Genomic DNA, 25,983 nt, shown 5'->3' on the forward strand with positions numbered 1-25,983 from the left:
CTTTAACACAAATTTGTTATAATTTTTTAATAATCTTTAGTTATAAATATTCAAGTTTCCACATAAACTCTTATTTCTTACATTCACAAATGGTTTTGCGTTTAAATAAATTTTAATTCAGCATTAGTTTCAATATACAAAATTGCATTAAATATGCTTTAATCTACCTCAATTATATTTTCTACAATAATTTATCTATATTACTAACTTTTTCTATCGATTTTATCTACAGATTTGTTATGTGTCAGTAGCATAATTATTTTCCTTGTATTTACTTATTTATATTATTTATCTAATTATATACAATAATATCCCCTTATAATTCAAGTCACACAGAAGCATGCATATAATTCATACATATTTACAGTTAGACCAGCAGACATTAGCGCGTGCCAACAAATATTATAGAATATTAAAGCACGCATGAGTAAATAAGTGACAATTAAAAAATCTCTACACAAATCAAGTGCCATAAATCATTTATTTATTGAGTGAATGAAATATTTACTTGCAAGTGTAATGCGTATCGTAAACAAAAGTCGCAGCAAACAGTCGACTGCATAAATATTGCATAAACAAAAACTGCTCGTGTGGAAAAATGCATTAAATTTTCACTTTCTCTCTCTCTCTCTCCCACACATACACACACACACACACACACACAAAATTATGCGTTGTTATATTTATTAAATCTTAAATTCTATGTTTGTTGTGCGACAAAATGTTTGCATGTGTTTTTATCACACACAAAACTACAACAAAATAAATACCGTTATTGTACTACATTATTAATATTAATTTACAAGCATTGTATCTTCTTATCTTTAAACATTATTTACTCGCAGCTAATTGAGTTTCACAATGAATTTATACAAATTTACAAACAGTTGAGTGAACACAATGCCAATGAATTTGATAAAGATTTAATTGAATTTGCGCGTTGCCATCATGATTTAAGGATGGAAATATCTATTGTGAATGCAAATTAATTCATTGCATACATAAATGCGGATGATATATACATACATATGTGCCTATAAACAATGCTCTAACTGTTCTAATTGTCCGTTATTATCCAGTTTTAAAATTTTAGTTATGTTCTTTCTCAAATTTAGATGAATGAGATGAATGTTCTCTCTGCTCTCATTTCTCTTAAAAACCTTTCACTTTTCTACAGTTATATCTTCCTGTTCTGGCAACTATCAGGCATTCCCATAAACGCAAGCCGCTAGAATTGAATCTACCTCCATATAGCTTACCGAATTGGCTGACAATTCAAAGATGCCGAAATAATATCTTGAACATATCGTTAAATAATATAATATCTGGTTTTGTTCATAAGAGTGCTATTGAACAATGGTGGGCTGAAGTTAAAAGAGAAAATTGAAGTGCGAGTCCTTCCCACAAGGCGACACAACACTACAGTGTTTTTTGGCTAGAAGTGGCTGCTATTAAGGTAGCAGTAGATTTATTGATGAGCCAGCAAGCACACATCTGAGCGGGCACGAGTACGATCTCCATTGTCACCTCTCTTGTACTTAGAAGGCGCTGGTTGATGACTAGCTCTTGTGCGACCGCGAGGTCATTGAAGCCTACCGGGTTTGTCCGGAAATTAATAGGACTGAGTCCTTCTGCGTCGATGCAACGCTGCCAGTGCGACTTTCAAGCATTGAAGGCGTGAAGAAAGGTATTCTCTGGAATAGCCTTGCGATTCGATATGCATGCTGCTTGTATCCCCTCTGTCGTCTCAAAATGCTTGCTTTCACCGGGCTTTTCAGGCAAGGGTCACATCTGAGCCGTAGGGCGGCTACGGAAGCGTTGGAATGCCGGCCTTTGTTAGATAGCTGTTCACAAGTAAGGCGGTGTGAGCCGGGGCATTGTCGTGGCGCAACGAATACTTAGTCGACGGTCTGAGTTCAAAACTTTACACACACGAGTCACATTGTCGGTGTTTGTCGAAGTCGCAAGTTTCCCAGCACGGTCTTCATCAGTTACCTCTTCCTGGCCCTCCAAAAAGGTCTTTCCGGCTTGCACTACTCACAGAAGCACGTCGCTCGAAAATATTTATTCTGACTCTTCAGTTGGTGGGAGACAACAGATCATTCACTCCTTCATTAGCTAAGAACGTCCTCTATCGAATCCACTCGTTGCGCGCACGCCCCGACAGTCGCGGTGGAAGAAAATCAATTATATTACTTTCCAGACAAACTCCATACAATAGAATGTAAGAGACTTCGGTAGTCTTCAACTGGTTCGTCGAAGGTATTTAGTCAAAAGTGACATTGGCTGTCTCAAAAAAATTAGGGATCGGCTCAAAGCGCTTTGTTCATTTATTACAACGATTCACGAATCAATGTAAACGATTTCGAAATTGCATGAATTAGGTTCGTATAGTTTATATATTCTCCGGAAGGCTTCCAAAGAGACTTGTTCTTTCCTTCTAAGAGGATAAAAAGAACTCTATGTTGTTGAATGAGAGTCGTTCCAAAAGTCATACTATAGATCTTCGATTGTTGCACCAAATTCTAATTTTCATTGTTTTAAGTACATATATATGTAGTAAAAAATCAATTTTAAATCCAGAAAAATGTATTCCCCTTTTAAAAATTGTTTATTGTGCGTTCCAAGTTCTTCTAGTTGAGATCATACATGAGCTTCTCCGCATTGTTGGGTTCCTCGCAATCGAAAGAAGCCATCATTAGTTCTGAAAATACACAAATAAATCAATTGAATTGCAGTACTAATGCATCTAAATTTAAATACAATTATATACTATAATTGAACAATGAGCTTAATAAAACTACTACCAAATGTTTTCATACATTGACTCACAGAAATCTTTAACAAAAAAGGCTTCAAAATTACTTAGGTAATGTCGGGTTAGGTTATGTGGTCGATCATAACAGGAATCTCTCTTGGACAGCTTAGGAAACCGGCTCCTTGTGTCACCTAATTTTCTGTACAATGGAACATAAGACCATTACAAATCCAAGAAGCGCTTTGGGTCTATCACAAATTTGTTGAGACGGCTAATGTCAGTTTTTGCTACGCCTTCCTGGTCGCCGATGGTAGAAATGACGAGATGTTTCAATCTTAATTTTGCAATTTGTTGAGAGGATTAATATCAGTTTTGGATATGTCTTTTGGTTCGCCGAAGTGACGATTGCCGACTTTTGACGTAGAAGTTCTCACTACACACTGTCCAATAGACATTCCTGCAAAACGGCTTAAAATCTTGTCGTACACTTAACGAGCTCAATATTGCCGCATTGCGGTCGGAGTGAAGGCTCATCTCCCTGAAAGAGTCTGCACTTGGTAGGAGCTTTACCGACACCTTAATAACAGCCATATCTGCCCGAAAACACTACCGCAGTCCGGTATCTTAAACTAATATTGATGAACAGTTTTTTACAGAAAACTTTACCTTTAATCTAACCTTCTTCAAATGACTTATTTTTTTCAGTTTCGCTTCAAAAGCTCAACTTCTCCCTTCTCCAAACTTGAACAAGGCCAAATGCTTGCTAATTAGTCCATCGTTTATAATTCTCAAACCACTTAAGTTGAAAAATCGAAAATGTTGTTCATACTCCATTTTGTTTTGGCTTGAATGATGCCACGTGGCAGAATCCTTTATTGCGCTTACATAGATTTTCAATGCTCTCTGCAAACAATACTCGCAGCAGTCTATAGTGAGCTCTGTCATCGCTATTGTTCTGCTGGTAAATAAGCTAGAATTTCAATATTGATAAAATGTCATAAACGTCGTCCAGCTTTGTCGCAAAAACATACCGAAATAGCTGTACATCAAGTTGACATACTTTGCACGAACAAGCCACCCACCAGCTGCCAACTCCTCTGCTCTCTCAGCGGACGAGTACGAGTAGTTGAGCGCTGGTTGTCCTTGGCAGCACTTTGTGTGTGTTTATGGACTAAAGTAGCACTTGGTTACAACATTTAATGGCTCGCCATTTGCTGACATTTTCGTTGGAAATTCCAAGTTATTTACTTAGACTATTTTTTTGCGAGCTTCTTTATTTTCATTTTGCAACTTTCGGACATTTGTCCCGTCGTGTGACAAAATCGCTGTTTTTTCAAAGCATGTGTGTGTGTGCTACCACTTGTTAACAAAGGCTAATGTTCTTGCGCTTGCTCATAGATACACATAAGCACACGTATAAGCGGAAATGTTTAAAATGCATTAAATGCTCGAGTGCTTTACGTCGGGAAATGCGAGTCTCTCAATGTAAATCTCAATCGAAGGGCAAATATTGCATGCCATCGATTTGATGATATTTGCCTTTGTGTGTGTACGGCAATGCATAAGGATCGCACACATATACTTACACACTTACTTATGTACTTACAAGCATCATGCGATTTTGGAGCACACTTCAAATATGTATTTGGCGATGAGTGCAATTGGATAACTTATCACACTGCATGTATAAAATTACGTGGCAACTTGTATTGGGCGTTATTGGCGAGTTTTCTCGCAAAACTCCCGCACAGCTAAACCTTTTCATAAGTACTTAAGGTGGAATTGCAATTGCATGACCATGAGTTATTTTCAATTTCCGTCTGCACGTACCTTTCAAATGAATCATTAGCGCTTTGCGCACGCATCGCCATTTGCGGGTAATAAGCGGGGAATATAGGGTATAAAGCGTATATAGGGGCACAAAGAAGCTTGGCGTGGCGCAGTTGCAGTATAAGTAATGACAATGGCGGTTTCAGAGAACACGCTTGCTGTAAATATGCTTGGTTGCTGCTGCGAAGGGGAAAGCCCTGTGAGAAATTATGATAGTGTTTGAGAATTTCAAATTTATATTTAGCTAAGAAAAAAATAATTCGATGATGGCAAATTTTAATATTCGTGGACATAGTACTTTGAGGCCAAGGCTGCTTTGGACTTAGGAAAACAGGGTATAAGAGGGACTCGGGCATAGACGCACTGAAATTTTCCACTATAACTCAGAATTTTCTTCCGGCGCTTCCATCACCGTTTATACACCCGGCAGGGATTTGTTTGCAGGGTGCATTCAGTGGAGAAGAGGTATAGTGAGATTTTTCACAGATGGATCGAAGTAAAGAGGAAGGAACTCCACATTTTAATCTTCTGACGGGAGCTCTCCATCAACTGTAGCTTCCCATCGAGGGCGCAGTAAATATAATGCTCTTCGAATAGGTATTGCCGAGCGGCAATACTGGCTGTGAGCTCGCTGACTGTGGCCTGATAACTAGTCAAGGAGCGCAAGAATAGTAATTTCGAAAAGTTTCTTCCATAATACACTTTTAAGTCAATGAGCTGGTTAGTTAAGGTACCGTTATTCAATTTTATCTGATTGGAAGCGAAACGTTTTTTCAATGTTCTCCTGGGTTCTAGCACTACATTTATAGACTACCAGTGAGCCCGCCAAAAGCTGATTAACAACCAGAGCTCGTGATAGGCGATATTCTCAGCCAAGTCCATCTCGTCGCAATTGTTAGAGTTCTGAATGGACAGTGTCCAATAGGTTCACACATTTAAAGCGTGGTCCAGTTCGAGGTTCCCTACTTCAAATTTAATGACTAATGGTTATTATAATTCATAAAATAATATTTTACCATGTTGTGCATATTCCCTCCTAGTTTCCAATGACTTGCTTGATCATTTCGACTGTGAACTGACACTCGTAATTTTTTGCCAGCATAGAATTAAGACTCTACATATCCCCACAGGAAAGAGTCAACAGTGTGATTTCATACGATCTTGGATGTCAGTCGACCGGTCCAAAACGTGAAATTATCTGCTAACCAAATTTTATGGGGTCAATGATCACTGACCTTTTGGCTTACATTTATACATAGCGTCAGTGACCCTTTGTTTACATTACAGGGATATTTGACCTTCTTTTGTACGTGTTGATAAGGTCAAGTCCATAATCTTTGTTTATATTTAGCCAGGTCAACAACCCTTGTGGAAAACTTCTCAATTGGTGAGATATCTTCATGGCATTTGACATTATTGTCTAAGCAATAATGCAACCGTCAAAGAAATGACTTTATTCAAATCACGTCACAACGCGGCGTGACAATCTCCTAAACGGAGTCGCTTTTCTTCTATAGTTTCGCGTGAGGTTATGTCATGACTTTTAACTCACATCACGAGAGAGAGAGAGCGAAAAAATTAAGTTTTTTCTTTTTTACCAAACCCAAGGAATTGATATTGACCGCCTTGATACATTTGTGATGAGCTCAAAACGCTTGTCCATCTTTGAGGTGTTGCACTTTAAGTAGTTTTTGGGTAACATAACAGACAATTATCTGTTCAAGTGAGATTCATCGATTTTGAGACTAACTCTACGACTTATATGTTTCTATGATCTTTTTAATATTTTATTAAAAAAATCTATTAAATAATTCAAACATTTCTTAGGATTATATATATTATAGTCTCATTGAAAAGTTCCGCATCTGTGTGCCTGTACATGCCTCTCAATGACCAAAACACACAAATCATTGTTTAAAATAATGAATGGGCCTTCATAAAAGCTTTCTTTGCCACTCAAATAATTTCCCGACCTGTTGCAACTTGCGCACTTCCCCCCTCCGCTGTGTTGCCAACCATCGCCAGCAAAACTACGCTCTAATAAATTATGAATGAAAAGGAAAATACAATAAAAAAACAAGAGATTGAAATGGGCGAACCTTGAATGCGGAAAACATACATATCTACGAATTCTTTGAAATTGTTGCCGCCGCTCTTAAATTAAATTAAAATTATTTCAGAATTTCGTTTAGTTTTCCAGCTAATTCCTGCGCTCGCCGCTGACGCCGGGTAATTGGTAAAGGGCACGTAAAACATTTGCCACAACAACAACAGCAATACTCTTTCAACTTTATTAGCTGCCAAGGAAAGTTTGTAGCCAACTTTGCAGTGACGCAGGCGACGCGCATAACTAAGGATGACTGGTCAGGAACTTGAAGTATAACAGTAAAACGAAAGTTAAGTTTATTGTTATAACTATGCCGTTGTTGCTTTGGCATTCGCTAATATGCAGTTGTTGTTATGGCTGGCGAGGCAACACGAGTGCCACACGGTGGGTGGAAGCTGAGTCAGCGAGGTGTGGCCGCCGGGGCTACGCGAAATGCCAACGCAGAAGTGGCTGTTGAAAACCTTCTAAAATACTTGACCCACATATATAGTTGAAAGCGGGGCACTACATGCGTGTAAGCTTATACTATGTGTGTGTAGTTGTTTTTATGAGCATGTAGTTGTGTGTATGGGTGTGTAGTTGTGTGTATGGGTGTTTAGTTGTATGTATGCGCGGGTAAACGTCGCCAAATCGCGCTAAAGGTGAACGTGTGTGAGCTTGAGTTGACAGTGTGCTTATGAACGCGCTTATGTTTTTGCTGCAGCTGCGTATGTGTGTGTGCGTATGTAAACAACTGCTTCAAAAGTCATGCAGAATGCGTGTGCAAGCATGGCTATGCTTGTTTTGTATCTTTTGCAACGCTTACAGCCACTTAACGTAAACAAAAGTTTTGCTCATTATTTGCTAGCCTCTCAAGACTACATTGTTATGGCCGCTCGGCAGCCAGTGCCTGCGTTCATGCTTTAAATGTGTTCTACTTCCGCAAATATAATATATTTAGTATGTATGTATTTCGTTGACTTTAAGCTTGCGGTTAAACGCCTACAAAAATCGTACACAATTACTTATCTTTGCCACAGTGCTTAAATGGAAATGACGGCGGCAAATAGCACGTTCACTATTTGTATGCACGAATAAATAACCAGGCTGTAGGATGCTGAATTATTTACGATAAGACTAGTTTGGAAACTAGTTACAAAATAAATTAATTGTTTTAACGAATTAAAAGGTTGACTACACTGAGAAAGTCAGTATACTTCTGTATATATCCACAGATTATGAGATATCGATCGCAAATTTTGTACGCATTCTTTTCGCTCCAAGAAGCTGTTCAATTATTGGAACTGATATCGGAACATTATAACATATAGCTGCCAAACTGAGCGATTAAAATTCATTTCTTGCATGGAAAACTTTTTTTGACAAGATATCTTCTCAAAATTTAACGTGGTTTATTGTCAAAACTGCTCAAGCTAGTAGCTACCATACTAACTGAATGATCAAAATCAAGTTTTTATATAGAAAAGTTTTTTATTCGATAAAATAGCTTCACGAAATCTTAGCTGGATTAGTTTTCAGAGCAGCGTTACGGTATGCGATGAAATTTTCCAGATTGAAATACTATAACATATAGCTGCCATACAAGCTAATCGGTCAAAATTAAGTTGTTATATGGAAAACTTATTTATTCAACAAGATATCTTCACAAAATTTGGAACAGATTATTCTCTAATACAACGGTACAATCTCCAAAGAAATTATTTAGATCGAACTATCGGGTGATTTTTTTGAGGTTAGGATTTTCATGCATTAGTATTTGACAGATCACGTGGGATATCAGACATGGTGTCAAAGAGAAAGATGCTCAGTATGCTTTGACATTTCATCATGAATAGACTTACTAACGAGCAACGCTTGCAAATCATTGAATTTTATTACCAAAATCAGTGTTCGGTTCGAAATGTGTTTCGCGCTTTACGTCCGATTTATGGTCTACATAATGATGAGGCTCATTTCTGGTTGAATGGCTACGTAAATAAGCAAAATTGCCGCATTTGGGGTGAAGAGCAACCAGAAGCCGTTCAAGAACTGCCCATGCATCCCGAAAAATGCACTGTTTGGTGTGGTTTATACGCTGGTGGAATCATTGGACCGTATTTTTTCAAAGATGCCGTTGGACGCAACGTTACGGTGAATGGCGATCGCTATCGTTCGATGCTAACAAACTTTTTGTTGCCAAAAATGGAAGAACTGAACTTGGTTGACATGTGGTTTCAACAAGATGGCGCTACATGCCACACAGCTCGCGATTCTATGGCCATTTTGAGGGAAAACTTCGGAGAACAATTCATCTCAAGAAATGGACCCGTAAGTTGGCCACCAAGATCATGCGATTTAACGCCTTTAGACTATTTTTTGTGGGGCTACGTCAAGTCTAAAGTCTACAGAAATAAGCCAGCAACTATTCCAGCTTTGGAAGACAACATTTCCGAAGAAATTCGGGCTATTCCGGCCGAAATGCTCGAAAAAGTTGCCCAAAATTGGACTTTCCGAATGGACCACCTAAGACGCAGCCGCGGTCAACATTTAAATGAAATTATCTTCAAAAAGTAAATGTCATGAACCAATCTAACGTTTCAAATAAAGAACCGATGAGATTTTGCAAATTTTATGCGTTTTTTTTTTTAAAAAAGTTATCAAGCTCTTAAAAAATCACCCGATACTATATCACGTAGCTGCCATACAAATTGAACGATCAAAATCAAGTTTCTCTGGAGAAAAGTTTTTTATTTGACAAGATATTTTCACGACATTTGACATGGAGACTTAACTAAAGCTGCTTTACGATATGCCTACAAATTTTACAGATCGGACAACTATAGTTTATAGCTGTCAAACAAATTGACCTATCAAAATCAAGTACCTCTGGAGAATTTTTTTTTTATTTTACAAGATATCTTTACGAAATTCGACACGCATTATTTTCCAAGGCAATGTTACAATCTCCAAAGAAATTGCTTAGATAGGACAACTATAGGTTATAGCTGTCATACAAACTCAAGATCACAAGCAAGTTCTTGTACGGACACCTTTTTTTGTATAACGAGATATCTACACAAAATTTGACACATATTATTTTCCAAAGCAACGGTACAATGTACAAAGAAATTGTTCAGATCGGATTACTGTAGCATATTGCTGTCAACAAACAGAACGATTAACTCCAATTTTTGTACAGAAAGTTTTTAATTTAGAGGGGTATTCTAGCTTATATAAATTTCTTCTCTGAGAATGGCGACCAAGCACTGTGTTAGCTAATTTCACTGCTGGGTTATAATGGAAAATATGCGCATGCAAATAAACTGAAGAAGCAAACGTGGCAAATAATGGAAATAACCGAAACAAAGTGGCGCACAAGTGGCCAACTGTCAGCAGAGAGGTGTTCATTGCTGGGCCGTACGCCTTGCACACTTCATAGGTCACGTGAACGCGAACTATATTCACACAATAGTGACAAATTGTTTATACTCGCCGAGGAAGGCTTAATTATGCTGTCATAAAATACTTGCAAGTGAGCATAATGTCAAAATTTCAAGCGCTGGCCTAACATGGTGCGAGGTGTAGAAGTTACAACTCGCTGTCCGATAAATATTAAACATCGATATAAACGTTGTAAACGAATATAACACTATCGTTTCTTTAATAAACTGAATTAAAGTGCTGCATGCTTCAAAAGCACTCCATTTGTTGACTATAAATCTTACTAATACTTATTTCCTGTTATATTACATATATGTTTCCATACCGTCCAGGGTGTGTCCGCACTCTGAAAATATATTATAATACAATTTCAAGGCATTGCGAGACAATTTATGTGCCTCAAATTATATCCGTACATTTTTGTTGTTTTCACTTAATTCTACCTTCCTTATTATATTCTCAGTTTGACTGTGAGTTCACTCGACCAACGAGGCCAACATTCCGACATTGCCGTGCTATACGCTGTTGTTATTGGAGCTATGGTTGATGTTGCAACTGTCAAGTTGTAAACAATATCATTGTTGTTGAAGCTTGTTGAGTCGTGAAGTACCCAGCAAGTGGCTTACTTATATACGAGTACATGTGCGGATGTATGTGTATGTGCGTGTATGTATCTGTGAAGACACAGTTGTGTAGTGAAAATGTGACTATACATATTTACAGTGTCATCACTTTTGAGGCAACCGTTCGCATGTATGTGTAAGAAAGTAATGGCTGTCCGATACGTACATAACATTGTGTGGGCAGCTGCTGGAATGAATACTCATAACTTGCGTAAGAATTTGGATATTTATGAAAAAAGTACAAATATGTACAAATATGTAAATTAAGTTTTAAACTTGCTTACCCTTTAAATGTTTTAATTTGACGTTAAAACCAAACATTTATTTCGACAGCAGCCCATTCAGGGTATAAACATCCTCGTCAAATATGATCGCTATTGCTTAACTACATATAAATGGTCTTCATATTCAGGCATTGCTCTCATATTTTGCGCATATTATGAATTTCTCCCTTTTTATAATTAATTCAATTTATTTTGTATTTATTATAAATAAAAAGTTACTCATACGCCCTGTCTAAACGAAATATCAAAGCTCTGAACGATGTCGAAAGAAATGAGGATGTGATTTTGCTTGAACTATTATTAAACGCTTTAAAGCATTTTGACACTGCAAAGCCTTCGCGCTAAGTGGAAGAAGTCACCAAGGATCTCAAATATAAAAAGTTACTCACACGCCACTATGGACCTCAAATTGTTACGCATACGTTCTGTCCAACCAGCTCGAAGTAAACGAAAGTTTGCTTGAGTGAGAACTAATAATAAACGCTTTAAGGTGTGGTAACAGTATATAGAACTCTCGCTTGGAAGAAGAATTTACTAGGGACTAGTGCTAGAAGCAGATTATTCTATCTTCTAGCTTATATTAGCTGTGACATTGTGTATATTCTTGTTCTCAAAGTTAAAATTGTATGCATTATTGAGTATATGCAGCAAAGCATATATTGGATATTTAAAATTTGTCTGATTGCCTATTAAATGCTTTAAAGGCTTCAAGTAAGGATCAGCTCACTCCTTCGTGGTTTTATTTGAAGTCCTAGGAAATTTATTCTGTTCTAAGATTCTTAAATCCTACATCTCCTACAGACTCCTATCTTAACATTCACTGAACTTAGCTGTCTATGAGACCACAGTAGTTAAAGTTTCTTTAAGCGAGCAAAGATGAGCTTGCTATTACTTATTAAAAGACCCGAAAATGGAGACGTTTGCAATTTTAAGACCACAACTAATGTAAAATTAAAAAAAAAAAATAGACTTTTATATTTCGTTAGTTTATTTGCTCAAAAATAGCATATTAAAATGTTATATGTTTTCTTTTACTGGCGTAGGCACAGTTGATGCAGTTAGAGCCGAGTTATTATCTTCGCTAATTAACGCCAATTGGATATACCAAGTCTTTTATCCACCTGATCTTTCCAACGGAGTAGAGGCCTTCCTCTTCTTGTAAAGAACCGAATACTTCCAAAGCAGAAGCAAGTTAGGGAGTCGCCTTGTCTGAAACCTCTTTTGGCATTAAACGGCTCAAAATGGTCCTTCCCGATCTTGATACCTGAGCTTTTGGTGTTGCCCAACGTCAGTTTACTTAGCGGCATAGAGTCAGTTCCTTTTCATGTTATCGAAGGTGGTTTCAAAAATGGTGTTAAATTGATTGTAAAACTCCGTCGTGCAGTAGTATAGTGGACAGGCTCACGAAAATCCACCTTCCAGAGAGCAATGGAAAGGCTCTGAAGCTCGCAGTGCTGTGCATAACGGGAGCTCTAAGAAAACCTCCATCAGCGACTCTTAAACTAGTGCTAAACCTGCCCTTTATAGACTTCTACACTGATAGCTGCGCAGCAAAATCGGCGGTGTTACTATTACACATAGAAAGTTCGGTCATAGCTCGGGGGGTAAGAACGGGTTGGCAAGCACCGCTACATGGGCCCACTTTTTAGTATGGGAAAGAAGGCTCAGAGTAAACATAGAAAAATATGGTTGACATAGAGGTATGTTATCTGTACGGAACATATTAATTATTTATTTCCATATTTATTATTTATTCGGATGGCTAGAAAATCGAGAACGGAGTCGGTGCTGTGTTATAACCTCCTAAGTTAGGCATCCTTTGTTGTTTAATACTTTCATCAGTTGAAGAGTTTGAAAGTCGTCCAGAACGAAGTATATCTTCAACGAGCTCTCGATCGTCTTTGAAGGCTTTGTACCACTCGAGGGCCGCTTGTTTTTGATAAAATTTAATCACCGTTACGCTTTTCTAACATTCGCAATGATTCTACATACGAAATTTACTTGAAAATGGAAGATTTGAGACAAATTCTTTGTTCGATACATTCATCCATTGTAAAATTCGAATAAACTTCAAATCTTTGGTGTAAAAGTTAAATAAATCAAAATAACAACCACAATCCGCTCGTCTTGGGAGAAGTTTCCTATGCTGATTACAACTCCTTTTCAAAAGTCTCTTATCAAAGCCTTTAAATTTTAATCCAAAGTGTTTTCCTTAAGCAAACCACAAAACTCAACTTAAATTGATATGCCTTATAAAAGTGTTTACAACAATAGTCAGTGGAATACTCGAGAACAAAAGAGAGAGAGAGAGAGATAGAGAAAGGGAAGTAAAATATAAAAATGTGAAAAATTAGATTTGAAAAGCGTTGTAAAAATGTGGCCCACCGTAACCAATAGTGGCTTTAAAGTAGCATACAAACAGATAAATCTTAGCAGTGCGAAAGTATGTTCAGCAAATTCATAGCAAACTTGCTCGTATAAAATAAACGCCACTCGACTTGCCGAACGTTGTTGGCTGAGCGGAATTTATTTTCGGATAAAATTCAACCGCTAGTGATATAAGCACACATGTGCATATACACACATATAGTATAGCAGTTCAAGCACACACACTCACGCGCAATTATTAAGCAGCAGCAGTTGCGCCTGTGTACGAGCTGGTGGCTAACTAAAGGAGTGCATGCGAAAAGCTGAGAATGTTTATAATGCGAAAGTACTACACCATGTATGCCGGCATGTGCTCGTGTGTGTGTGTGTGTTTGTATGTGCCTGGTCATGGCAAAGTGCAAAATCATAGCACACAACTTGAATTACAAGAATTTCCATGCTTTTAATGGAGTCATGGTGTGTGCATTCATCAAGAAAATTCATACATGTAAGCCAGCGTATGTAAGCACGTATAACTTGTGATATATTTACCGCCACAATCTGCACATATACACACACATACATAGAAGTGGTGTCTATGTGTTCGAATGAATGTCTAAATTTGCGTTGCGGCACCACATGCATGCACCCAAGCAGCCAGTCGAAAATGACCCTGGCCTCATCTGGCGCCCGAGCGTGCACATACCGAACTACCGACTGCAGCATGCAACAAATTTAAAGTTTCGTGCTACTCTACATATTTCATATAAGTACACACAGGCCCATATATACCACTACATAAGTATTTGAGTTTGGTTGCTAGCATGTTTGTGTAGGTGTGTGTGTGTGAAAACTTTGTGTTGCTGTAAGATGCACTTGTGGCACGTGTGTTTATGTGTATGCGTGCGTTCAGTCGGAATTGCGAGTGTTCATTGTAGGCTTAAGCGCCTAGACAGTATTCGGCATGTGAACATGCTAGACCTTAAATGCTCGAAATTTGTTTTAGAGCCGGTGTGCTGTGTGAGACGGCGTTTATGAGTGTTGCACCAAAAGGCATACATGGAGCGCAAAAATTGTCCAAAAAATCACTCAGCTCGCAATGTTGTACATATTGCATATATATATAGACATGTAAGTGTATATATTTATGCAAATATAGGAGGATGTGTATATAAAGGTAAGTATGTGCTTTTCAAATTTCATTTCATTCAGTAAGCTTTAATACATTTGAACTCTGCGTGGCTTGCTGTGACAAAGTGTTGGTACAGCTTATTCGACGGTTGAAATGTATGTTGCACGCGTACAACCGGAAGCTTAGGCCGCTCTGTGCTTAAGGGGGAGAGTTCGAAAATTGTTTTCAAATCTGCCTGCAAGCAATTCGCATAGAAGAAAATTGTATTAGGCACACAGTTTAAATGGAGAATGGTAATTACAAAAGATAAGGTTGTTCCAGTGTATGTTGTTCGACTTGATGGCGTCAGCTTGCACATTAATAAGAGCTATGGAGGTGTATGTTGATTGGTTTATTGCATTTTGCAATTTTCTTTAAGAAATCTATTCTGAGATTTTATGAGGTATTTTAGCCTAAAAATTAAAAATTTGTATTCTCTTCTTATAATTTCAATGTTTCATTATTTGCAAAGATATAGGTTGAAAATACAACTTTAAACGCGATTTTCTCGAAACTGTATTTAGTGATACCCACTATTTTCTATTACATCGATTTAACTGAAAATAGATAGTCTTCTTTACAGACTTGTCTTCAAAAATCCAAAATAGTCAGAAAATTGGCATATCGTAAAATACAATTTCTAAATTTTCTGTAAAAGTGAAGGATAAGCAGCTTGAAAATCGTCAGGCAAGTGTTAGAGAGAGGTAAGAGAGCTCAACATTTTGGGTATGAAACGCGTTATTGTTCGACTCGCCTAAATAAAGTTGAATTTTTTCAAAAATAGTATCGTGAACAAGTCTCTTTGGACATGCGTGATCATGCGAGTTCCGATCTCACATTCATGGAGTGCATTACAGGGTTTGTCCCGAAAGTAATAGGGCTGAGTTGATTTAAAAAAATTTGTTGAACCAATCGTTACAATTCTTTAACAAATTTCAGAATAGGTTCCTTTTTCCAGCGCGATTTCCAAGCACTGAATGCGTTATGGAGGCATTCTTCGGAATAGCCTTGAGAACCGAGGTGCATATTGCTTGGATCCCCTCTATAATCTCAAAATGCCTTTCTTGCTTGCCTTTCATCGGCTTTTTTAGGCAAGGACGGCTTCGGACGCGTTTTGGATGCCGGCCTTGGTTAGATAGCTGTTCACACGAAAGGCGAAGTGAGCCGGGGCGTTGTCATGGTGGAACTTCTATTCGGCAGCGTCGCCTTGTCGGAGCCGATTGTCCTTTCGTTTAAGTCTCTTTCCACGTATTCCACGATTTCCACGTAAAACTTGGCGTTGACGGTTTGTCCAAGAGGAATAAATTCATGGTGAACGATGCATTTGATGTCAAAAAGACAATGAGCATGTTTTCATTTTGGGTTTGCTCATTCACCAGCGATCCTCTCCTGGCCCTCCAAAAAGATCTGGTGCCACCGAAACACTCGACTTCTTGCTAAGAAGAAAGAAATATGTCGCGCAAAAATGTTTGTGCTGACTGTCCAGTGCTCGGAGATAACTGACCAGCCACTCGTTCATTAGCTAGGAACGCCCTCTACCGAATCCAGTCAATGCGCGCATGCTCCGAAGTACAGTCGCGACTTAAGAAAATCAGTCCAGGTTTATGAGCTTGACCTACAATCAAGTCAACAATCATCGGAATGGAGGGGAAAAAATAAGCTGAAACCGAAGTGCCACGCTAAAGCCGCTCAAAAATCAAGGTGATGCTGATTGTTTTTTTCGATATTCGTTGTTTGGTGCATTATGAATTTTTTTCGGAGGAACAGACGGTCAATCAAGAGTTCTATTTGCCCGTATTGTGGCGTTTGCGTGAGTCGAAAACGGCAGTTATTGTTGTAAAACATTTCTTGGGTATTACACGATGATAATGCACCATCGCATCGAGCTACTATTGTGACCGAATTTAAAGTAGAAAACGCAATGAGTACCGTTGATCAACTACCGTTTTCATCAGATTTGGCTCGGTGTGATTTTTTCTTCTTCCCCAAACTGAAATTTTCGCTCCGTTGTATCTTTTTTCAGTCGATCGAAGAGATGGAACAAAATTCGCTGAAAGAAAAGTGTTTCGAGGACTGAAAAAATGCTTGTCATAAGTTGGTGGGGATTACTTTCAAGGAAATACTCATGAAAAATTAAATATTTTCCGGCTAATTTTTGTGCATATACTTTTTGATTTCAGTTTGATAAGAGGGTTGAATTTGTGGGTATGGTTATGTACAAATTTTTTGAGATCCTTGGTTTACCTTTTTTACAACATATCTGAAATTACACGATAGGGATTTTTGTAAATTTGTTAAAATTTTTTAGTCAATGTTTGAACGCTGTTTAGCCAAGTTACCTACTTAATCATTACAAAATGATCATAAGCACAAAAAAGGGTTTTAAACAGTAAATTAAAAACTTGATTTTTTACTGATTTTTTGATCACCCTAATATATACTTAACTACAAGCTTAATGTTATTACGAAGAGATTTTTGGTGAAACAGTTTTTTTTAAGTTGCATGTAGTGAAAAATGAAGTTCAGACTGCTAGTCTTCAACTTTGTTTGTAAATATGTGTGGATATATTAAAAAAATATTGCATTATGTGTGCATGTTTTTGATAAGAGGACTTAGTTTAAGTTTGCCCGCAATGCTTCATGTGTTCGACTCAAAACTTTCTTCTTTTCATAGAAACCGTTTGAGTACAGTTAAATGGTATGTTAGCTGTAATTGGCTTCAATAATCCTGAGAGAAGCAGATATGTATATATATACATGTACGTATGTGCTTATAACAGAATACATAGCTGCGTATCTATATAAAAACTTAATTGCTCTAAAAAGCGTTGGCAATCATATATCATTACGGGTTAGGTCAAAGGTTAATGTTAATCAACTGATTGAACTTTCTTAATTGAGCTTGTTATGAAAATTTCTCACTGTTGAGAGAAAAAAATGATGTTTAAATAGCTTTGATTATTAATTATGCAACAATTTTGATTTTGCGTTTGTTTGTGTCGTGATTTTGTATGGAATTTAATCCGTCGAACAACTTACAGAATTAGAAGAGCTGGAATATGATAGACATATCCATGCGGCCTATATGTTTTAACTTGCTTAGATATCGACTCTAATCTAAGTTAGGTTAGGTTGGGTAAATGGGCTGATTTTTTGTGAAGACGCGAATAATCCCACTTGGAAAGCTAAAGACGTCTGTGATGCACAGGCCACTTAGATTTGGATCAAACAGCTGCTTGCATGCCGACAGAAAGCCTGCCAAAAATTTATTAAGGCTACTAATATTAATTCCAGCGAATTCACCGCATTTCGTAAAAAATATGCCAGCCGAAATGCTGCAGCCTTGGTCTGATAAAATAACATAAAGGAGATTAAAATATCTACATATTTCTACCCCATTCTCCTCAATGTAACATTGACAAGTTATGCTTTAAAAAATTTTGGGATAGTGTTCAATCAATCTTTTACGTTTCACTCTAGGCCAGAGAACTTTCGCGAACCCACAACTGCTGGTTGCTGATCAAGACTTGCTGAGCTCGCGCGAAGTCCCTAGATCCAGCACCCTAATGCACAAAGGCTGAGGAATCCCTGTCAATATTCTGATGGAGTTTGGTTATGGGTGCTTTTACTTGAACAATCATCGGTATTATAATTTTCGACGATTCCGCTGCAGTCAGGCACCTAGACGCTTTCAATAGAGAAATAGCTTCATGCTACTGCTAGTGAGCTGACTTCTTGACTAACTTTGAGCTCACTGTCAGCGATTCCAAGTAGATCTTTTGTTACTTTGGTGGCTGCCACTTCCACTTGAAAGAGACTTAAGTGGTTTGGCAGTCGGGAATAAGAGTTCATTGACATTTTCAGGCCTTAAAGTGGTCTGTCCGTCTGAAACCAGAGCTGATTGAAAGCTTCCGATGAAAGACTTCTCCTCCAACCTTCGTATTGAGTTTCAATCAATCCGTGAAAAAGCTCATTGCATCACTTCTCTTCTGTAACGACTCCACTTCACACACATATTTCTCAGAGCTACATATGTGCGCAGAGAAGAAACCGCTGGGGGTAGGTTCCGCACGCAGAGGCTTAAGTTATCACGAATGCAGTCGAGGATTTCAAAATGGGGGAATATTTCAAAATTTCTAGCGAATGGTGGTCCAAAAATTTGCCGAACCCGATAAAACAAAATACGCTGCATAAAGTTTGGGCGCCTCTTCTGAGGGCGATAATAAACGTTTGTATGGAAATTTTGTTATACGGCGCGTATTCTCCAAAGTACGCTGCTGAGGCCAGCAATGCCGCCTGACTATTCGTATATTTGGTTGCTTTCCACATCCGTCCGTAGTTACTGAATAGAGCTTCACAGGTCTTCTCTGCTATACCTGGTACTTCCTTTTGGTAGACGTTGCCTGAGTTTGATGAAAGTATAGTGAGAGAGAGAAGATGTCCCCGGGCGACTTTGAACCTGGTAGAGGTAGTATTCTTTTTCCCTACTAAACGTTTTCTCTATTCACGTCTCGAGAGTAAGCTAAACCGTTGTGACTATTGCAATCTACCTTTAAAGGACATACAGTGCTCTAGTCGATTAAAATAAACGAAAATATGTGTTTTTGTCAGTCCGAGTCAAATTTGATCAGTCGGCATATCGCTTAAGTAGACGTAATTAAGCTTCAGTTAATCATTAATATAATGGTTTAATAAATCTTATCTAACTTGAATAATATATACATAAGTATTTATTTCGCTCAAAGAAGCCTCAAAGCTTGTTTAAAGTTTCTTTCATTGAATTTATTTAGCAAATGTTGGTCTCTCTTAAATTTACTGCGCTAACGAAGAAATTATTTTATACTAAGCATTCTTAGAATATCCGAACTTCCGCTTCCATTAACACACTTAGAAACTTTAAATTTCGCTCACAATCAGCACTCTCAAGTGTGATATTTTAGTGCTTGGCGCTTTGAGATTCGCTTGCATAAATTGCGAATTTTAATTGTATTTTCTCCCTCAAATTTTTACATTTAAATAAAAGACAACAGCGAAATAAAAAGCGCAAGACAATGAGCCAGCATGCGCTGCAGTAATGTCGTCAAGAAGAAAATTGAGGAAAATAGAGAAAATGGAATATAAGAATAATTATTGTAAGCATTAAAAATGGCGTCAAAATAAAGAATAAACAGAAGAGCTAAGATAAACAACGCAAGGCAACGCCAAATAGAAGTGCAAGAAATGCAAGCGACTTCAAATCCTTTAAGCTCAGTGGAATATAGATGCATATATACATATATACGAAGTAACCACAGAGTGCAATGCCTCGCGGGGAAGACGTTGATGATGGGAACCTTGCAGCAACCGAGACAGCGTGGAAGTGAACATGATGTCGTGACAATTTATGCATGCACAAAGGAAAGAGCGCACGCAGTGTTGCCAGACCTACGATTTCTGTGCGTGTGTGGGTGTGTGTGTGTGTATGTGTACGCAGCGCACAAATTAAACTCACTTAACATCCGCCAAAGTAGATAAAGCAAAGCAAAGAACAAATAAATGCCGCAGCAATGCTTCAAAGGATCCTGCGTATATGCGAAGCCTGTAAAGCAATAACTGCTCTCCTGCTGAAATCGCTTATGTCGCTGTTATTGTAGTTAATTGCATGCAGCGACAAAAGAGTTCCGCCATTATTTCTGCAGCGCTTCTAAAAGGACACCATCAAGACGCCGATTTAAGGCGATTCTCAGTTTAAAACGGGGCATGGTTAAGACAGATGGGAGAGGTGCTTTAATATTACCACTCTGCTGGACAAAGCTAAAGGTCGTTTTGGAAAGATTCTTGGAAAGCTTCTTATTGGGAGACAAGAATTACTACAAATGCAAGTCTTTCTTTGTTATAAAACCACCTTATCATGGGTTGGAAAATAATCGAGGTATATCTACGGTCCACTGCGTCCATATGGTCACAAAGGTCCAGTACTCTGCACAATTCTAGAAGCTTGCTGGTCGCGATGGAGGTGATATGATTCTTGTCCACGTAGATGGATCCAAGCTCCTTGCCCGAAAGCTGGGCGATATAGAATCGGGATGGGTTGGGGATAAATTAAATAGAATGGCAAGATTAATATGTACGTTCCTTTGTGGAGTCAAACGAAAACCCCTCAAGTTGAATAACACTTATCGGCAAAGACGACATGAACCAATCACAAATCTGTTTATGTGTCTTATTTATATTTCCGCTTTTTTACCTGGATGTCTAAATGTATTAGATCCGAGATGTTCTTGTCTTGATGTTCATTAAAGGAGGAAATATTGAAATGTTTCTGTCTTATCTTCTTCCAAACAACTGATGCACCTGACATCCGTTGGGATATTCAGTCTGACTGCATGACTGCATGAATTCCAATCGGACCATGTCCAGTTAGAACTTCCAAAACCATTGAAGAGTTAGACCCCTTAAAATTTACCTTTGGCAAGAAGGGCATTGGGCCGCTCAACTGCGGCTCTCTAAATTGGTCTCAGACCTATCAGTGCGGTAGTGAACCACAACGGAGCTCTTAAATGATCTCATTCCTCAGTAATTGAAACCTGTCTTAGCAATCCCATCAGTCTTACAGGTTTCTACTATACCTGGTACCCAAACGAATCGAGTAATAAAACAACTCGATGCTAGATATACGAAGTCTAACATATTTTATTGGTTTTGAGCGCACAGTCAGAGAACTTAAGGCCAATAATGATGTCCTTCTATTGGAGTGGATAGTCACCACTTTAAAGGAGGCTGTGTTCCGGAGCAGTAGATCTACTGTTACTTTATGCCAGCCACTTCCGCTTGAAAGACGCTGCAGTCATTAGGAAATCTAAAACTGGAGCTGGTCGAAAGTTCCTGATGGTGTACTCCTCCTCCAACCCTCTCGGAAGTTTGCATGGGTCGGAGATAAACCGGTCTCATCAAGCGTCGGTCGGATGATGCGGCCATTTTAAAGCTCGATCAAGAAGGTTAATCCGTAGAGAAAGGAGAGTTAATCCGGAGAAAAAGACTCGTCTACTTGAAAACTCATTTCATAATAACGACGATGCCCGAACTAACGAACGAAAACACATTTAAAATACAGAGAAGTGGGCGCTTAAAGCGGATATATATTCGCCAACATACTTTCATTAGTTTCAGAATTTAAATCTCTCTTGAATTGTGGAGTAAGTTCTCGCTCTCGCACTCTACTGCTAACCAAGTCATCCGCCCATTAGAAAAAAAAACAGGCAAAAGCGAACTGCAAAATTATCAGCTCTGGAAACGGCTGTCCGCAGTAGGACTTGTTCTTGTTGTTATTTTTTAGTAACTGCTTTCATAAGTGCTATTGTTGCTGTTGCTAGTAGCAACAATAACCGGAAATTGTCAACTAGAGTGTAGTTTCTTGTCGCATTTAGATTCTTGCTGAGTTAGTTAGTCAGCTGGTTGACTCTTTGACTCATTGACTCAACGCATGGCTTGAGTGTTTGGTTTGGTGTGGCTCGCTTGGTTTCGGTGGAGCGGTTGAGCCAGCTGCAGCAGCTAGAGTTCGTCTGATTGTGGCAGAGTTACATGCTGATACGCCAGCTTTGCTGATTTCCTACTTACTCGTGCACACTACTGTGTTGTCTGAGCCGTTGGTACCATTGGTGCCATTGGCCCCGCTTCTGCACCGCCTGACACACATTTGCACTGTTTCCGACTCAGCCAGTACGCTCCCTGCATTGTGGTGGGTTGTGGACTTGGAGTTGCAGCAAGGTAATACAGTTGTTGCGTCGTCGTTGCAATTATTGCCAGCTACGTCAGCAACAAGAATATGCAAAACTCACAGCAGTGCAGTTAGAGAGACAACAACATCACTGCCAGACACGTTGTTACAAAGCATATTGCTTGCTGTAGCTGTAGTGGTGCATGCTGTAGAATATGAGTTCATCGCCAGTAGTCGCAGCAGCATTTGCTTTGTGGCATCGTGGGAGTTGCTGCCTGCGCTTATTTGCTGTTGTTGCATTTTCCATTTACCGCTGACTGCAATTTTAATTTGTCTCATTGGGACGCGTGCAGCTGCGGCCACAGCAACAGTTTGCTTGGATGTGAAGGAGAGATTGCGTGAAGAAAGAGCAGGCGCAGAAGCCGCATTGAAGTAGTGAAGTGTGTTGTCATAGCAACGGCTTTGGCCCATATGAACCTCGAATTGTTTCTGCTCTTTGTGGGTAAGCGAGGCAAAAAACCATCATGCTGCTTATTACCGATTTATTCCTGCTGACGAAATTTGCCGAAGGGTGCAGGTATGGAAGTATTCTGAGCTTGATTGTTTCATCCTGGCTCATAAATGTATGCTATATTTCATTCTTGCTATTAAATGTTGCTATGGACTTTTGCTGTGGATTTTTTGGTTTTCTTCTTTTCTTTTTCTAGGATTCTTTATTCTATAGATCAATATGTACATATGTTCTGGATGATTGAGGCATTTTTTTGGATTGCCTCATACAGAGTTAACAGCTATAAGTGTTAAATTTCTAACGTGGAAGAAATAAAAGCTGCTATTAAGTAACTCAAACCAACAAAAGCGTCGGGCGGTGGCATGATTCGATCCGAAGCCCTTAGTAGTTTCCGCGTCGAATGTAAAACCTTACACAACAAACAGCTATCAGACCCAATTTTTACGAAAACTTGCGTAAAGACGATATACTTAACCAAGGCGTTAATGAGCAAATATGGTTTGCCTTGGAAGTTTTTGGAACATCTCAAAAAACTGTCTGATGTTGCTCTCTTGCTCGTAAAAAATCTGACTTCTGGCGGAACTAAATAAGCTTGGCGAGTTTGTAGACGAGGTGGGCCAACAAATTAACGTTTACAAAACCGAATGCAGCGCTAGTATTATAACAATGACATCGAATTTATATGATTCAGGATACCGCGCAACACAGAATTCTGCTATCTTACTAGTAAAATTATTACCACTGACTGATCTGCTTAAAACATTGTCAACTGCATAAGCTAACCCAAACTTTTTTCCGATGGTGCAGTCTGATGAGGCAACATATGATAGATGCCGACTTGAAAGACTTTGATACTAACTGGAGTAGTCCGTCGCAACTCTCAGTGTATGGGAACGATTTTAACGCTTTAATTTTGGCTTTACGTTCCAGCCGAAATTAAAAAAAATACGATATAGATATTATTTTATCTAGTGTTAATGATGGGGGTTAAGGTCTGCTTTTTGACATCTTCCAGACATCAACTTATAGTTAGGTTAGGTTAAGACGTCAATAATAGCAGGGATCTCCCTTGGACAACTTAAAACGCCGGTCTGTTATGTTATCTAAATCAATGCAGACCCTCAAGAATCGGCAAAGCGCTTTGAGTTTATCAGCTATTTGTTCACGACAAAGGAGAACAATCGTCAAGGGTGGAGGGAAGGGTCTGAATCTTTTCACCACATCTTCTTTATTACAAATTTGATAACTTGCGTCCGTCAAGATTTTTAGCCTTATCGCGTGAATGCCTACTAGAAGATCTTCTGCGTTTTCCTCTAGGCCAAAAAGATATCGATGTCGCACGCTAGGCTATAACCCTTGTCGGTATGTAAGTATGGAAAAAACTGCCACGAGCAGCCTTCATCTTTTCATATTTCCTTTAGAGCTCATTTCGCAGCACTTCGTGCTATTGTTGGTGGAGTCTGAAGATGCCGATCCGCCCTTGGGTGTTTCTCAGCAAATGTAGATTTTTTGGTGGAGTGCATCAGACAAATATTCAAGACATCACCTTTGGTAAGTCTCCACCTATGGCTCCCCTACACTAATATAAGGCAATCGATGACTTTCTTAATATCTCCTGTATTTTTGGCCTCCATGAAAGCTTTATAATAGGATGTAAAAAAAGTCTTGCGGTATTTTTATTGATTTTTCAATTGTTTTGTAATTGTAAATTTTTTGTGATGACTCATGCCGAGCTCTTAACCGATTGACTTTCCAAAAAGGTATAGCATGACCCGATGCGACGAATAAAACTAGAACTACGCGCTCTCAGCGCCAACTAGCAAAAATACCGCAAGACTTTTTTGACAACCTAATATTAATGAGAAGCAATAGGTATTTCACCTCATCAACATGTTGAAGACATGAGCCTCTAATAGTAGAGAGTAAAGTCTATTATTGTATATCTTTTTATAAAAAAAAAAAACATTTTTTTTACTTGGATTTATGGCTTAACATTTTCTACTTGGTCATTCGAACACCACGTTGAGGTATCTATTGCTTAGACGTATTTAGAAATTTTCCTTCAACCATCGGAAGAATGTTGTCAGCATTGGCTATCACTTGATTTACTACGTCATGAATTTGACATACTATATGTCAATAAAATCGGTGTCACTCGTTTATAAGAATATCGAAAATTCGTACATTACACAAGTACATTTGTAAGTATCAACTAATCGACACATGGCAACAATGACTGCCTGGAAGTGGCGTTATTCTACTTACTATACAAATATGTCTCAATTTACTCTCTGACTTGCTTGCATTTATTAAATGTCCTATTTTACAAAATGCAATTAGTAAAGTGATTGCAATAATACAATTTACACAAATCAAATACCACAAAAGAAACAAAAATTTAATTCGTATTTTATTTACTAATGGAAAATAAATTCTGAATCTACTCCGGACTCTTTGCTAAAATGTTACAAAGCATCTTACAACAGTTCCGCACTTACATAAATACCAACGGCTGAAATAACCCTGTATTAAAATGACGTAGTTGCAAACTAACCTAGAACTAAACCACAAGCCCCACTTATGAGTGAACTGTCTATTTCACATCCAAACAACTGGATGTGTTTACTTGCTGATATTCGCTCCATTGGATGACATTTGGCAAACTTCGGTTACAAATATAGTAAACCAGTCTCTTTATTGTCCAACAGGGACAAAACAAGTTAATAGAAGTTATACATAAAAATCAAGGAGTCGAAAAATCAAAATAAATCATAAATAACATAAAAAAAAATTATAATGGAGACCAATCAATTGTAAATAAGAGAGAGAGAATAACAAAATATGTAATTATTTTTAAAAAAGGCGGTCTTTTTTGAATTGGCTCAAGGTGTAGTGAGTATATGCAGTTGAAGTCATGCTTCAAACATACTGTATCCATATAGTACACCACAACGTATGAGTAACACAGAATAGATAAAGTAGTGGTTTTTGGACCAATTCGATTAGAGCAAGGCGTTTCTAGTTCTAAACAAAACTGTACTCTAACTGCTTAAATATATCTCCACAGTCATGTGAATGTATTTTTGTCTGTCATGCATGAATTATTTTCGAAAAGGTTGGAAAACAATATTTGTTCTACGAGACAATAGAAATTCCAAGTCGCATGACAAGTGTGAAAGAGATTTAACGATGCCACAGTGTTATATAACAAGCGAA

General features: G+C 38.2%; 1 protein-coding gene across 1 annotated transcript in view; it reads right to left on the minus strand.

Annotated features, from left to right (window-relative positions):
* Positions 1-1,988: 1,988 nt before the first annotated feature.
* LOC108976057 overlaps positions 1,989-25,983 on the minus strand; it is a 170,579-nt gene continuing 146,584 nt past the window's right edge. Inside the window, exon 11 of the mRNA XM_018944968.1 lies at positions 1,989-2,704. Coding sequence (XP_018800513.1) covers positions 2,634-2,704 — 71 coding nt within the window. The 3' untranslated portion in view covers positions 1,989-2,633. The remainder of the gene's footprint in view (positions 2,705-25,983) is intronic.

This window comes from Bactrocera latifrons, unplaced genomic scaffold, assembly GCF_001853355.1.
Source record: "Bactrocera latifrons isolate USDA-ARS-PBARC rearing strain unplaced genomic scaffold, ASM185335v1 scaffold_72, whole genome shotgun sequence".
Classification (NCBI taxonomy): domain Eukaryota; kingdom Metazoa; phylum Arthropoda; class Insecta; order Diptera; family Tephritidae; genus Bactrocera; species Bactrocera latifrons.